General features: G+C 40.6%; 1 protein-coding gene across 5 annotated transcripts in view; it reads right to left on the bottom strand.

Moving 5' to 3' along the window:
* EXOC2 (exocyst complex component 2) overlaps positions 1 to 13875 on the bottom strand; it is a 273747-nt gene that overhangs the window by 54642 nt on the left and 205230 nt on the right. For all 5 annotated transcript variants that reach the window (XM_033934892.1, XM_033934888.1, XM_033934890.1 and 2 more), the window contains exon 23: positions 1832 to 1973. In XM_033934892.1, coding sequence (XP_033790783.1) covers positions 1832 to 1973 — 142 coding nt within the window. The remainder of the gene's footprint in view (positions 1 to 1831; positions 1974 to 13875) is intronic.

Here is a 13875-nt window from a genome sequence, read left to right as displayed (position 1 = left end):
TCTGAAAAATATGAGAATTGTTATACCCAGTCACACCAACCAGTATCCTGTTTCCAGCCATGGCAATCCAGGTCAGAAATATGTCAGATTTCCAAAAAGAAGCTAAGCAGTTGATTTCCTACAGGAACTTGTCCAAAATTTTTAAAGCACAGCTACACTATCACATCTTCCAGCAAAATATCCAGAGCTAAAATCTGAAGATTAGAGGATGGCCAATGTTACGTCGATTTTCAAAAAAAGGTTCATGGGGAGATCCAGGAAATTACAGACCGGTAAGCCTCACTTCAATGCCAAGCAAAATGGTGGAAACAATTATAAAAAATAAAATTGTGACACATGTAGACAAACATGATTTAATGAGACGGAGTTAGCATGGGTTTAGCTGAGGGAGATCTTGCCTCACCAATTTGCTTGACTTTTTTGAAGGTGTGAATAAACATTGGATAAAGGTGAGCCAGTTGATGTAGAGTATCTAGATTTTCAGAAAGCTTTTGATAAAGTTCCTCATGAGAGGCTTCTGAGAAAATTAAAGAGTCATGGGATAGGTGGCAAAGTTCAGTTGTGGATTAGGAAATTGGTCATCGGATAGAAAACAGAGGGTAGGGTTAAATGGTAATTTTTCTCAATGGAGGAGAGTAAACAGTGAAGTGTCACAGGGGGTCTGTACTAGGACCAGTGCTATTTAACTTATTTATAAATGATCTAGAAATTAGGACGACTAGTGAGGTGATTAAATTTGCAGATGACACTAAACTGTTCAAAGTTGTTAAAACACATGTGGATTGTGTAAAATTGCAGGTAGACCATAGGAAATTGGAAAACGGCATTCAAGTGACAGATGAAATTTAATGTGAACAAATGCAAAGTGATGCACATTGGGAAAAATAACCCGAATCACAGTTACCGGATGCTAGGGTCCATCTTGGGGGTTAGGGCCCAAGAAAAGGATCTGGGTGTCATCGTAGACAATACGATGAAACCTTCCACTCAATGTACGGTGGTGGCAGCGGCCAAAAAAACTACGTATTGCGTTCAATTCTGGTCTTATCTCAAGAAAGATATAGTGGCGCTAGAAAAGATTCTAGGAAGAGCGACCAAGATGATGAAGGGGATGGAACTCCTCTCTTATGAGGAAAGACTATAAAGGTTAGGGCTCTTCAACTTGGAAAAGAGTCGGCTGAGGGGAGATATGATTGAAATTTACAAAATCCTGAGTGGAATATAACGGGTACAAGTGGATCGATTTTTCACTCCATCAAAAATTACAAAGACTAGGGGACACTCGATGAAGTTACAGGGAAATAGTTTTAAAACCAATAAGAGGATTTTTTTTTTTTTTTCATTCAGCGAATAGTTAAGCTCTGGAACGCGTTGCTCGAGGTTGTGGTAAGAGCGGATAGTGTAGATGGTTTTAAGAAAGGTTTGGACATTTTCCAGGAGAAAAGTCCATAGTCTGTTATTGAGAAAGACATGGGGGAAGCAACTGCTTGCCCTGGATTATAGGATTCAACCCTACCTCACACCTTGGGACAAGAGTGCGGACCGCCACTCTCCCATAGCGCACCGCACGTTCGTGGGGAACCCAGTGTTAAATCATTCATAGACCTAAGAATTTGAGTCTTTTCTGTGGATACTGGAGTATTGATAAATACTGGTAGTGTAGCATACTATGCTCCCTGGAAATCTCAGCAAGGTTTCACAATTACCATCACAATTTTAAAATCTATGAAAATGTAAATAAAAATGAAAAAACGAAACGTTATACCGCATTTTTCACTTTTAAATAGATTACAGCGTCAGCAGGAATTATAGAATAAAATTTACAATTTACCTGTTGGTGTAAGACAGTCCTTCCAGTCAAAATATCCAGCATAAATGCCAGGTTCTAAAGATCCAACTATAGGGTCTGCTTTTAATTCAATGTAAATTTCAAACAGTCTTTCGTCCAATTCCTTTAATGAAGCCATAGTAACCTAAAATTGATAAAAATGAAAAAAGGCAAAAAAGAAAAGAAAGTCAAGATAGGGACAGGATAAAAATCAAATAGGAAGGGGAGGGGCTATGAGAAAAAAGACAGACTAAGGGAAAAATCATGACAGAAAAGTAAGAGGAATAGCTATAGAGAGAGAACTGGTGATTTTCTATGGAGGACAATAGAGAAATGAGACTCTAAAGAGTTGGTAGATGTTACCATAGGAAGCAAAAAATTGCCAAAGATATATCATAAAAGCAAAAAAAATAAAAAAACTTGAGAGCAATTCTACAACTGTGTGCCTCCATCTGGGCACCCTAAGGATACAGATTAGAAACCTACTCTATAATGGAACTTGGTTTTGTCATAGAACACTAAGGGAACACGCTATCAGTGCACTCAGTATTTACACACCTAAGGTGATACCAACCATAGACTATAAGATAAGACAATGACCGGGGGAGGGGGGGCAAAGTGCTTTTCTTAAACTCAGATAGGCAGGTTTTATCAATGGAAGGAGGTGGCAATGGTCGCCATATTTTAGTGCACTAACACATGTTTTGGAGCCTATATACCAAAGCACAATCAGTTTGCTCTTAATACATGTTAAAATTTATTGTGCTTTGAAATTGAAATGGATAGCTGTGTGCTTGTCTTCACACATGTCATACACATATTAAGTGCTGAGATAATTGGCTCTCACGTGCAAATGTATACTATAGCTATAATATAAATAACGTAAAATAGCATGTAAGTTCATTAGTGTGTAATTGCAATATGGGCATGTAACATGGGCATGCCTCCATGTCACACGCTCAACTTACAGAATATTGTCATTTGCATGCACATCATGGAACACTTATGTGCACTCATGGACCTGGCATGAGTGTACCTAACATTGTGTGCACATCTTTGGGTTTATGCCAGCATTCTAAAATGAAACCTATGTTCACAAAAGCTGTTACAGAACTGGCACTCAGCATGCCCTAGCACGGCATCTAACACATAGCACCAACTTATAGAATTTCCCCCTAAGTGCAAAACCTCTGTAATAATGTTCAGGAATGTGGCTGGCATTTAAGTGAAGTCAGCCATGATGTTAATACACAAGACAAGCTGCTTAAGAGTACTAATGTTGTAGCAGATTAAACAGACACACATTGGGGTTTTACTAAATGGCGGTGGAGGTTTCTACCATGGACTGGTGAGGTAAGTGCTTGATGCTCACAGAATTCCTATGAGCGTCGCAGCATTTACCTTGCCGGCCCACGGTTGAAACCTCTATCGCCCTTTAGTAAAAGGAGCCTATGGTAACACAAGTTAACTACAGTGAACATTCCCTGCACTTTCCTATGCCCTCCTGGCATCATAACAAAATTCAGCATTTTCATGATATAAAATTCAACATGCTTTAGAGCAGTGGTTCCCAACTCTGTCCTGGAGGACCACCAGGCAGTCAAGTTTTCAGGATAGCCCTAATGAATATGCATGGAACAGATTTGCATGACAGTTACCTCCATTATATGCAAATCTCAGGGGTATATCAAAACCCGACTGGGTGGTGGTCCTCAAGGACGGGTAGGGAACCACTAATTTAAGGGTTAGGGCTGAGGTGCAGCAATGTAAGGGTTGGGGGTTTGATACCCATTGTTGGTTTGTGTGAGGACTGTTTTACCAGTGGTGTGCCGCAAGGTTCGGACCTTAAGCCTTTTCTTAACATTTTTGTGATATTGCTGAAAGGCTGTCTAGTAAAATTTGCCTCTTTGCAGATGATACCAAAATCTGTGATAGAAGGTCACAGAGGTTCTCTAATTAGAATATAAATGGTATAAACTGAAGGCCTAAGTCTGGAGACAGAATGAGGCTACTTGTAAGTAACATCAAGAGAGGAATTGAGAAGTTTTTAAACTAGGAAGAGGGGGAAAGACGACAGTCGACCAAGAGTCGATGGCTCGGGAACCGGTATATCCAGAGGATACCGTGCAGGAAGATAACGGAGAAGACTCACTGGATCATAGGCAAGACAGAAATCCTGACGGATCGAAAGGGACACAAGAGGGAAGGAAATGCAAGAAAGTAACAGGCCGCAAACTCAAGTGTATATACATGAACGCAATAAGATGGGGGAATTGGAAGCCATGGCACAAACAGATAACCTTGACATCATCGGCATCATGGAAACATGGTGGAACAAGGAAAATGTCTGGAACACTGTGCTACCAGGATACAAGCTATACCACAGAGACAGAGTGGGTCAGAAAAGTGGGGGTATTGCCCTATACATCAAAGAGGGAATTGAGTCTATTGGAGAGAACACGCCGGAAACGAAAAATAAGTTAGAGTCTCAATGGATCAAAATTTCAGGAACAAATGGAATGGAAACGAAGATTGGCATCTACTACCGACCCCCAGGGCAGTCCGAAAAAAACTGATGGAGAATTGATTGACGAGATTAAATGCAACTGCAAGGGAGGCAACGCAGTTATCATGGGTGACTTCAATTATCCGGGGATAGACTGGAATCTAGGCATCTCTGGCTGTGGTAGGGAGGCCAAGTTTCTGGATGCTGTAGGCGATTGCTTCCTGGAACAACTTGTCAAGGAAGTACGAAAGGAAATGCAATTCTGGACTTAATTCTAAATGGACTACGAGGACCGGCGCAAGGTGTAGAAATAGAAGAACGCTGGGAAGCAGTGATCACAATATGATCCGCTTCAACCTGGACACAGGGGCGAAACATCGATCCAAAATGACGGCCACGGCACTGAACTTCCGAAAAGGGAATTACGAAGGGATGAGACTTATGGTGGAGAAGAAGATTAAGAAGAGGATAAGCACTGTAAAAACTCTAAAGCAAGCAAGGTCCCTTTTTAAGGACACAGTCACCGAGGCACAAAATCTATATATACCGCGTATCAACAAGGGATCCAAGAGGAAAAAGAACAAGGAACTAGCGTGGCTCACTGTAGCGGCGAAGGAAGCGATTAGAGATAAGAAGACTTCATTTAAGGAATAGAAAAGGTCAAAAACGGACGAAAACTGGAAAAAGCACAAACAACATCAAAGCAGATGCCATAAGGCAGTAAGAGGAGCCAAAAGAGACGACGAGGAAAAAATAGCCAAGGAGGCAAAAAACTTCAAGCCGTTCTTTCGGTATATTAAGGGCAAATGACCCCCGAAGGAAGCAGTGGGGCCATTGGATGACCATGGAATAAAGGGAGTACTAAAGGAGGACAAAACCATCACTGACAAACACTACATTTTTTGCATCTGTATTTACCGAAGAGGATATACACAACATACCGGAAGCCGACAGGCTATACGCAGGAAAGGAAGACGGGAAACTGACAGGGTTGACAGTCAGTCTAGAAGAGGTATGCAGGCAGATTGATAGGCTTAAAAACGATAAACCCCCCGGGACAGGATGGCATCCATCCGAGGGTAATCAAGGAACTGAAAGGGGCTATAGCTGAACTGCTTCAACTAATAGCCAATCTGCTGATCAAATCAGAAAGGATTCCGGAAGACTGGAAGGTGGTGAATGTTACGCCGATCTTCAAGAAAGGTTTGAGGGAAGATCCGGGAAACTACAGACTGGTGAGTCTGACCTCAGTACCGGGAAAGATGGTAGAGGCGCTGATAAAGGACTGCATCATTGATCACCTTGATGGACACGATCTGATGAGGACCAGCCAGCACAGCTTCAGCAAAGAAACATAAGAACATAAGCAGTGCCTCTGCTGGGTCAGACCAGAGGTCCATTGTGCCCAGCAGTCCGCTAACGCGGCAGCCCATCAGGACCTGTATAGTAATCCTCTATCTATCCCCTTCTATCCCCTTTATAAGAACATAAGCAGTGCCTCTGCTGGGTCAGACCAGAAGTCCATGCTTGGTGAACTTGCTGCACTTTTTCAAGGAAGTAAACAGGCAGATAGACAAGGGTGACCCGGTCGACATTGTATATCTGGATTATCAGAAGGCGTTCGACAAGGTTCCACATAAACGACTACGTCAAAAAATTGCGAGACATGGAATCGAGGGTGAAATACTCACGTGGATTAAAAACTGGTTGGTGGATAGAAAACAGAGTGTAGGGGTAAATGGACAATACTCAGACTGGAAAAGCGTCACGAGTGGAGTGCCGCAGGGTTTGCTGCTTGGACCCGTGCTCTTCAACATATTTATCAACAACCTGGAAATTGGGTACGACGAGTTAGGTGATTAAATTTGCAGAGAATACGAAGTTATTCAGAGTAGTGAAGACGCAGGAGGATTGCGAAGACCTGCAACGTGACAAACACACTCAAGAAATGGGCCGAGACATGGCAAATGAGGTTTAACGTGGATAAGTGTAAGGTGATACATGTCGGTAACAAAATTCTTATACACGAATACAGGATGTCCGGTTCGATACCTGGAGAAACCCCCCAGGAAAGAGACTTAGGAGTACTGGTCGACAAGTCGATGAAGCCGTCTGTACAATGTGCGGCGGCGGTGAAAAGGCTAACAGAATGCTAGGAATGATTAAGGAGGGGATCGCGAACAGATTGGAGAAGGTTATTATGCCGCTGTACCAGGCCAAGGTATGCCCTCCCTTAGAATACTGCATCCAGCACTGGTCGCCGTACATGAAGAAGGACACAGTGCTACTCAAATGGGTCCAAAGAAGAGCGACTAAAATGGTTAAGGGGCTGGAGGAGTTGCCGTACAGTGAGAGATTAGAGAAACTGGGCCTCTTCTCCCTTGAAAAGAGGAGACAAAGGGGACATGATCAAAACATTTAAGTTTCAAGTTTATTAATTCTTTTGATTAATCGCTTAATCATAGTTCTAAGCGATGAACAATTTAAAATACATTCAAAGGGAAACAATACTATACAATACAATACAAACTTTGAACAACATTCCAGGTAATGAAGGGAATAGACTTAGTAGATAATGATAGGTTGTTCACCCTCTCCAAGAGAGAATGAGAGGGCACTCTCTAAAGTTAAAAGGGGATTGATTCCGTGCAAATGTAAGGAAGTTCTTCTTCACCCAGAGAGTGGTAGAAAACTGAAACGCTCTTCCGGAGGCTGTTATAGGGGAAAACACCCTCCAGGGATTCAAGACAAAGTTAGACAAGTTCCTACTGAACCAAAATATATGCAGGTAAGGCTAGTCTCAATTAGGGCATTGGTCTTTGACCTAAGTGCCGCCACTTGAGCGGACTGCTGGGCACGATGGACCACTGGTCTGACCCAGGAGTGGCAATTCTTATGTTCTTATGTACAGGGCAGACTTGCATGATCTATGTCCCATTTATGGCAATTTGATTTAGGATGGGCTTGGGAAGGTTTCAATGGGAGCCCCAGAAATTTGGATCATGAGGACTATGCTGGGCAGACTTTCATGGTCTGAATCCCACAAACGAGATGATTTGGATAGGCTGGAGTGAGCTTTGACTGCAACTCCAGTAGTTGGAATCTAAAGACAGTACTGGACGGACTTCTAAGGTCTATGGTCCAGAAATAACTAAGAAAAAGACACTTTAATTTAAACATGAAATTGTAATGCATGCAAATATAGGGCAGACTGGCTAGACTGTTCAGGTCTTTACCTGCTGTCATTTACCATGTTACTACATAGGGTAGACAACCCTGATGGTGTGGATAACACAAGGTAGGATCTGGCGGAGCTTGAAGAATGGTCCAGAATTTGGAAACTAAAATTTAATGCTAAGAAATGCAAGGTCATGCACTTGGGCTGCAAAATCCCAAGAGAATGGTTCAGTTTAGAGGGTAAAGAACTTTTATGCATGAAAAAGGAGCAGCACTTGAATGCAATGATCATAAGGTAGCCAAACAGGTAAAAAATGTGACAGCAAAAGCTAGAAGGATGCTTGGGTGCATAAAGAGTAGGAAAATAGGAGGTAATGATGCCCCTTGTATAAGAATCTGGTGAGGCCTAAATTAGAGTACCGTGTACAATTCTAGAGACCGCACCTTCAAAAAGATATAAACAGGATAGAGTCGATCCAGAGGAAGGCTACTAAAATGGTCAGTGGTCTTCATCATAAGGCATACGAGGACAAGGATCTTAATATGTATACTTTGGAGGAAAGGTAGAATGGGGCAATATGATAGAGATGTTTAGATGCCTACGTGGTATAAATGTGCATGAGGCGAGTCTTTTTTAATTGAAAGTGAGTTTTGAAATGAGGGGGCATAGGATGAAGGTGAAATGGGATAGACCAGACATGTCAAACTCTGGCCCGCCAGACAATTTCAAATTTCCCCTAACGCTGGCCCATCGGTACAAGCGCCACTCATCTGTAGGTTCATGAACAGCATTGTTTTTATCTTTATTTTACCAAAATCATACAAGTATTACACTTGAATAAGTAAAACTTAAGGAAAGTTCTCAATCATTCAATAGGAATTTAAATAGCGCTTTATAGATCTCAATAAAAAAGAGCATGTAAGTACATAAGCCTGGGACCAACATGATTTAAATAATGACCAGACAACAAAAGGTAGAAAAGATAATTTTATTTTCTGTTTTGTGATTATAATGTCAGATTTGAAATGTGTATCCTGCCAGAACTGGTGTTAGACAGCAAGTGTGAACTAGGCCCTAAAAGAGAGAGGAAAAGTCTTTTTTATTTATTTTGTTTACATCACAGAGCTGGTGTGGGGGTTGAAGAAGGTGTAACCCTATACTTCTACTAAGACTAAGGGGTCCTTTTATTAAGGTGTGCATTTAGCATGCGCTAAATCGGTTAGCATACCTTAACAAAAGGACTCCTAAGTATTTTAGTGAACAATTCGGCCCGCAACTTCGTTTATGTTTTACATTTCGGCTCCTTATGCAATTGAGTTTGACACCCCTGGGTTAGACTAAGAAGTAACCTCAGAAAATACTTTTTCGCAGAAAGGGTGGTGAATGTCTTCCCATTGGAGGTGGTGGAGATGAAAAATATATCTGAATTCAAGAAAGTTTGGAATAAGTACATTGGATTTCTAAGGGAGAAAGGGATAAATAGATGGCAAAGATAGGCAGACTAGATAGGTATAGTTTTTATCTGCCTTACTTTTTCAGTTTAATATTTCCTGCTTTTAATGGGTATTAAAACTCACATTCAATACAACACAGCTTAGGGCTCCTTTTACGAAGCTGCGTTAGCGGTTTTAGCGCACGCAGCTTTTTAGCGCGTGCTAAACCTGCGCTATGCGGCTAGAACTAGCTGAATGCTGGCATTAGCGTCTAGCGCGGCCAGCAGTTTAGCGCACGATATTACGCACGTTAAACCGCTAATGCGGCTTTGTAAAAGGAGCCCTTAGTAAATAAACATCTTAGTGCACAATATTTGCAATAGGATGCACTGAAAAATACCCTTTACAACATGGACATGAATAAAGATTAGCAATTGCATACCCTATTATGAGATTTATGCCCTAGTTTTTAAAAAGTAGGAGTGTTTTTTGTCCACACAATAATCTGATCTTCAAGTACAATTTATACAGATATTTCATATCTCAATATCATATGAGGGCTGAAAAATATGCACATTTTTTATCAGTTAATATTGAAAATTTACCCTTTCTATGCTAGAGGTCAAAGGACAGATACACATGGGCAAACTGAAAATCTTATTTAAATATTAACTTAGCAGTGGGATGAGCCACTTAAAAAGAAAATTCATACTGGATGTACATAGTAACCTAAGATATCTTGGTGTATGAACACTAAATTTTGAGAGTCAGAAAGTCTTCACTTTGTACCGGATGGGCTATCATTCTACTTGTAAACAATGCACACATTTCTGGAAATAAACTCAATGCAAAGCTTGAGATTTAAGTCACAACATTTCTCATAAAAATGATTAATCTTTATGAAAAGGCAGGAAAATGAGACATCTAATGCCGCCCACTCTGACATTTTCATTCTTTGAAAAAAAAAAAAAAATTCTGCAGTCATGAGACATTACTTGTAAAGGAAATTAGGTTGTTTAACCTTTGAACAGGATAATCAAGATAAATAAACCTTATTAAGAAGTCTGATACCTAGAAATCTGATAGCAACTTCCAACATCTTTAATTTTAGAAATTTCAGTCAATGGGTTCTTATTAGTAAAGCTATGTGTAAAAATTTAACTAAATTTGTTCAATTTGTATGTTTCAATGAGTCCCCAAGTGAACATGAACTGATACAAACTCTACAGGGTAGAAAATGTTAATGCATAATTACTATTTATTTGCAGTTTTTATACATTGAATATGGCACATGCAAAAGCTTGGACACTCCATCAGTCAGTTTTTGTAATATCTCTGTTAGAAATAATAGCTTTCAAAGTTTCCTGTAGTAAGTTAAGACTCATTCTATTCTTGTTCTTGAAAATGTTCAGTCTTCTAGCTGAGAAATATTTTCAGATTTCATTACATGTACTGCATAATTGGCATTTCCCCAAAGATTTTCAATAATATTCAAGTCGGGGGGGGGGGGGATTTTCAATAATATTCATCGTACTTTCCAGTAAATCATGGTTGATTTTAGGATATTCATGGCTCACTGTCCTGATGAAATACCCAACCTCTTTTCAGTTTCAGTCTCTTTACTGACTGTGGAACATTAGCTTCTTTGATATGTTGACATTTTGTTGAATCCATTCTTCCTTCTACCTGCACAATATTTCCTGTGTCACAGGCTGTCACACAATGCCAAGAAGCACTGAAAAGGTCTGGAGTGATCCTGGAAAGACTGGGGAAGCACAATAGTGGTCCTTTTCCACAAAAGCAGAAATAAGAAATTACAACTAGGTGGATGGATAGGTTGACATCTACTATGGGAATGATGCTGGAGGATTTTGTCGGACTAGTACTTGATCGACTTCTCATTGGCTTTTTAACTCATCAAGTCGTTAGAACACGAACCCGTCGAAGATAAGGCCATCACCAGTTGTATGACACAGGGGTCAGTCCTTGGTCTGGCTCTTTTTAATATTTTTGTAAGCAATTTTGTGATGCTCTGTTTGGATAGTCAATTCCAGTAACAATCTTGGTACTAGCATTGACTGTGTTGGCTGAATATTGGGAGTTACTTTGACATACAATTTTATTAACTATCAGAACATCTACTTTAGTTCAATCTTTTTTATTGAAGATTAACAAAAATGAAACATCATGTGATAAGTACAGTTCAGGAATGTCAGTAACATAGTAGAAACATATCAGGAAGTGTAGCTGTAATAGCTATATAAACAGAAGTCCCTTAAATAGTTTGCAAATAAATGTCAACGGGTTTCCAGATATTTCTGAAATGAGTCAAAGGATGAAGATGAAATTTGTCAGTTGCATGTTGTTCAAAGCGTTTATACAAACATAAAGAGTTCCATCAAAAGGTAAAATTCAATAAAGAAGCAGATTTCCAATTTTGTAGGACTTGTTGTATTCCAAAATATATCATTATATCAATCAGCTGTGGCTCACACGAGCTGTTAGAAAAGCATGGGTGTAGAGAGTGCATTTTCATCTTTTCTGTAAATTAGATTAAATTACTTTCCCCTTTTGGGGATGTAGCACTTTTCTAGTACTGTGTTTCTAAGAACGTCGTAAGATTTGACGCGTTGGTACTTCCGGTATTAATGACAATATATCGGGAGTATTTAAATCCAGTCTGCACGCCGCGGAGCCATCTTTGGAGGCATGAGACGCGTTTAGCGTCCTATTAAAAGGTATGTTCTGCATTGTTTTTTTATTGTCATTTTGAGAAGATGTATACTGATCCGGCTCTAAATTTATGTTTCATTCGGGTTACAGCTTTGATAGGAGATGTTACACCCTGAGGTAGCTGAATAGTGAAACGCTGGCCACCGTCGGTGTACTGATCAACTAAGATAAGTTGAAATTTTCATCTATCGTGTAGTATACATATATTCATTTTTTATTGAATTTTGAAACAGTGCAGTGTTTCTGTTTGTTGAAGGAGGTTTTTTAGCCAGTGAGGTGAACGCTCTACCACCGCTATTCCACCATTGTGGAGGTGGGAGGGCCCTTGTCTGAGGCTATTTCCTCCATTTAAAACTGACATCGCAACCTGCACCTTGACTTTTAACATACCATCAGACAATGTGTATTTAATTATTGTGGAAGTGTTATCATTGTATAGGGACAAATACTTAAACAGCCTCCATATGGAGGGATCCTCTCCCTAGTCCGTGGCTGGGACTCCATCCCAATCCTCAATAAAGGAGGCTGAATGTCCTATCAGGGAGGCCTCGCTTTGAGACAATAAGGGGATCAAGACTGAACTTTTGTCCCTTGAATCCCTGTCTGACTGACAATCAGAGTCAGGGAGGAGCTCTGCTCTCATAGAAGAAGCGCTCTTAGAAGTGTGTGCTGGGGGCTGCTCTTCAGTGGACCTAGATTGCATATTTTGGCCATGTGCTTATGCCTACCAGAGCAGAAAAAGTCTGGTGTAAAGGCCTTAGTAGGCAACTTTCCTTCCCCTTTAGAAAGGAGACATCTTTTCTTTGACTGCAGAGCCTCCATACCAGTTCAGTGCGCTGTGCTGCTGTTCCGGGGCTCCTGGGGAAATTTTCACTCCCCTAATATGCTCAAAAGCCATATGTCATGCCTCAGAGGCTGCATGGGAGCTAAATTTGACGTTCCCACCTCCCTGCTTTGCTTGATGCTGAACATGGCTCAAGGGTGCTCTTATGCTATCCATCCTTTGCAAACATGGAATGATATAGGAGTATTAGAATCAGAGAAAAAAAGTATTAGAATTAGAAGATTTATAGAAAAAAAATATTGGAAAAATCCAAGATGGCTGCCAAGGGTGAATTTTAGTGCTAAAAAAAACAGCTTAAAGATCACCTCAGCGCTGACCAAAAACCTAAAAAAACAGGATTTTAGGGTGGGGGGACTAAGGCCCTAGCTATAGAAACAATTAAAAACAGCTTTTGCCCCGACCAAAAAAATTTTTTTTCCCATAAGCTGTCACAGCCCTACTCACAGACCATGTGCTGGGGAAATGGTGCTGCTACTGCTGTGTGCTGTATGCTGATCTAGGAGAGGCCCTTTGCTTCCAGTCACGCCACGGACTGACTCAACTCCCCCCAGTCTTCTCACATGAAAAAAAAGGGGGGAGACAAAAATGCAGCCAGCACCATGAACACCCCAAAGAAATGATAGCACCTAAACAGCCTGCACACCAGCCCTTGACCAAATCAAAGGGGTGAGCAAACACCAGGGGAACGAACCTGAGTGCCACTAAACTTCAGCAGGCTGGCTGAAATAGGTTCCCAAAGGATACACCTGCCAGATGTAGATTTAAAATCTATTCCTATCCAAACAGGCAGAGTAGACCCTTATCAAAAGGGATCTCTGATTTCATGAAAAAGACAAAGACTAGAGCAAAAATCCACAAAATTGTCACAAAATAAAGAAATAAACCAAGCAGATCAGAAGACACCTTTCATACTCGTCTGCAGAAAGAGAAACTGAAGGGGGCAGCAGACTCCTGGGAAGAGGAGGAGGTTTCAAAAGCTATGATTGACATCTTTCTGCAGTATGCTTGCGAGAACGGAAGGAGTACTATTCCCACTGCACCGGAAATATATTTTTATAAATTTCTTGTCTATTTTTGCTTTACCTTGGAGGCATGCATGTCTTATCAAAGTGCTTATTTCTGTGAGGACTTGAAATATGTACCTATATACCTACCTATCTCTGATAGGAATATTGGTAGATATGTCCTTGAAAAATCATTTTTGGGTTTCACTCTGCAACTAGTTCTGCTTTTATGTATATTTAGCTAGGCTTCTATACTTATGCTGTTGACACTTAAATGTTGAGGTGCCAAAAATCAGCACTTCCATAATCTTTGGCCCCTATATGCAGAAGATGAAGAGTAATGCCACTC

This window comes from Geotrypetes seraphini, chromosome 2, assembly GCF_902459505.1.
Source record: "Geotrypetes seraphini chromosome 2, aGeoSer1.1, whole genome shotgun sequence".
Taxonomy (NCBI): domain Eukaryota; kingdom Metazoa; phylum Chordata; class Amphibia; order Gymnophiona; family Dermophiidae; genus Geotrypetes; species Geotrypetes seraphini.
This window is presented reverse-complemented; position numbering and strand designations above follow the sequence as displayed.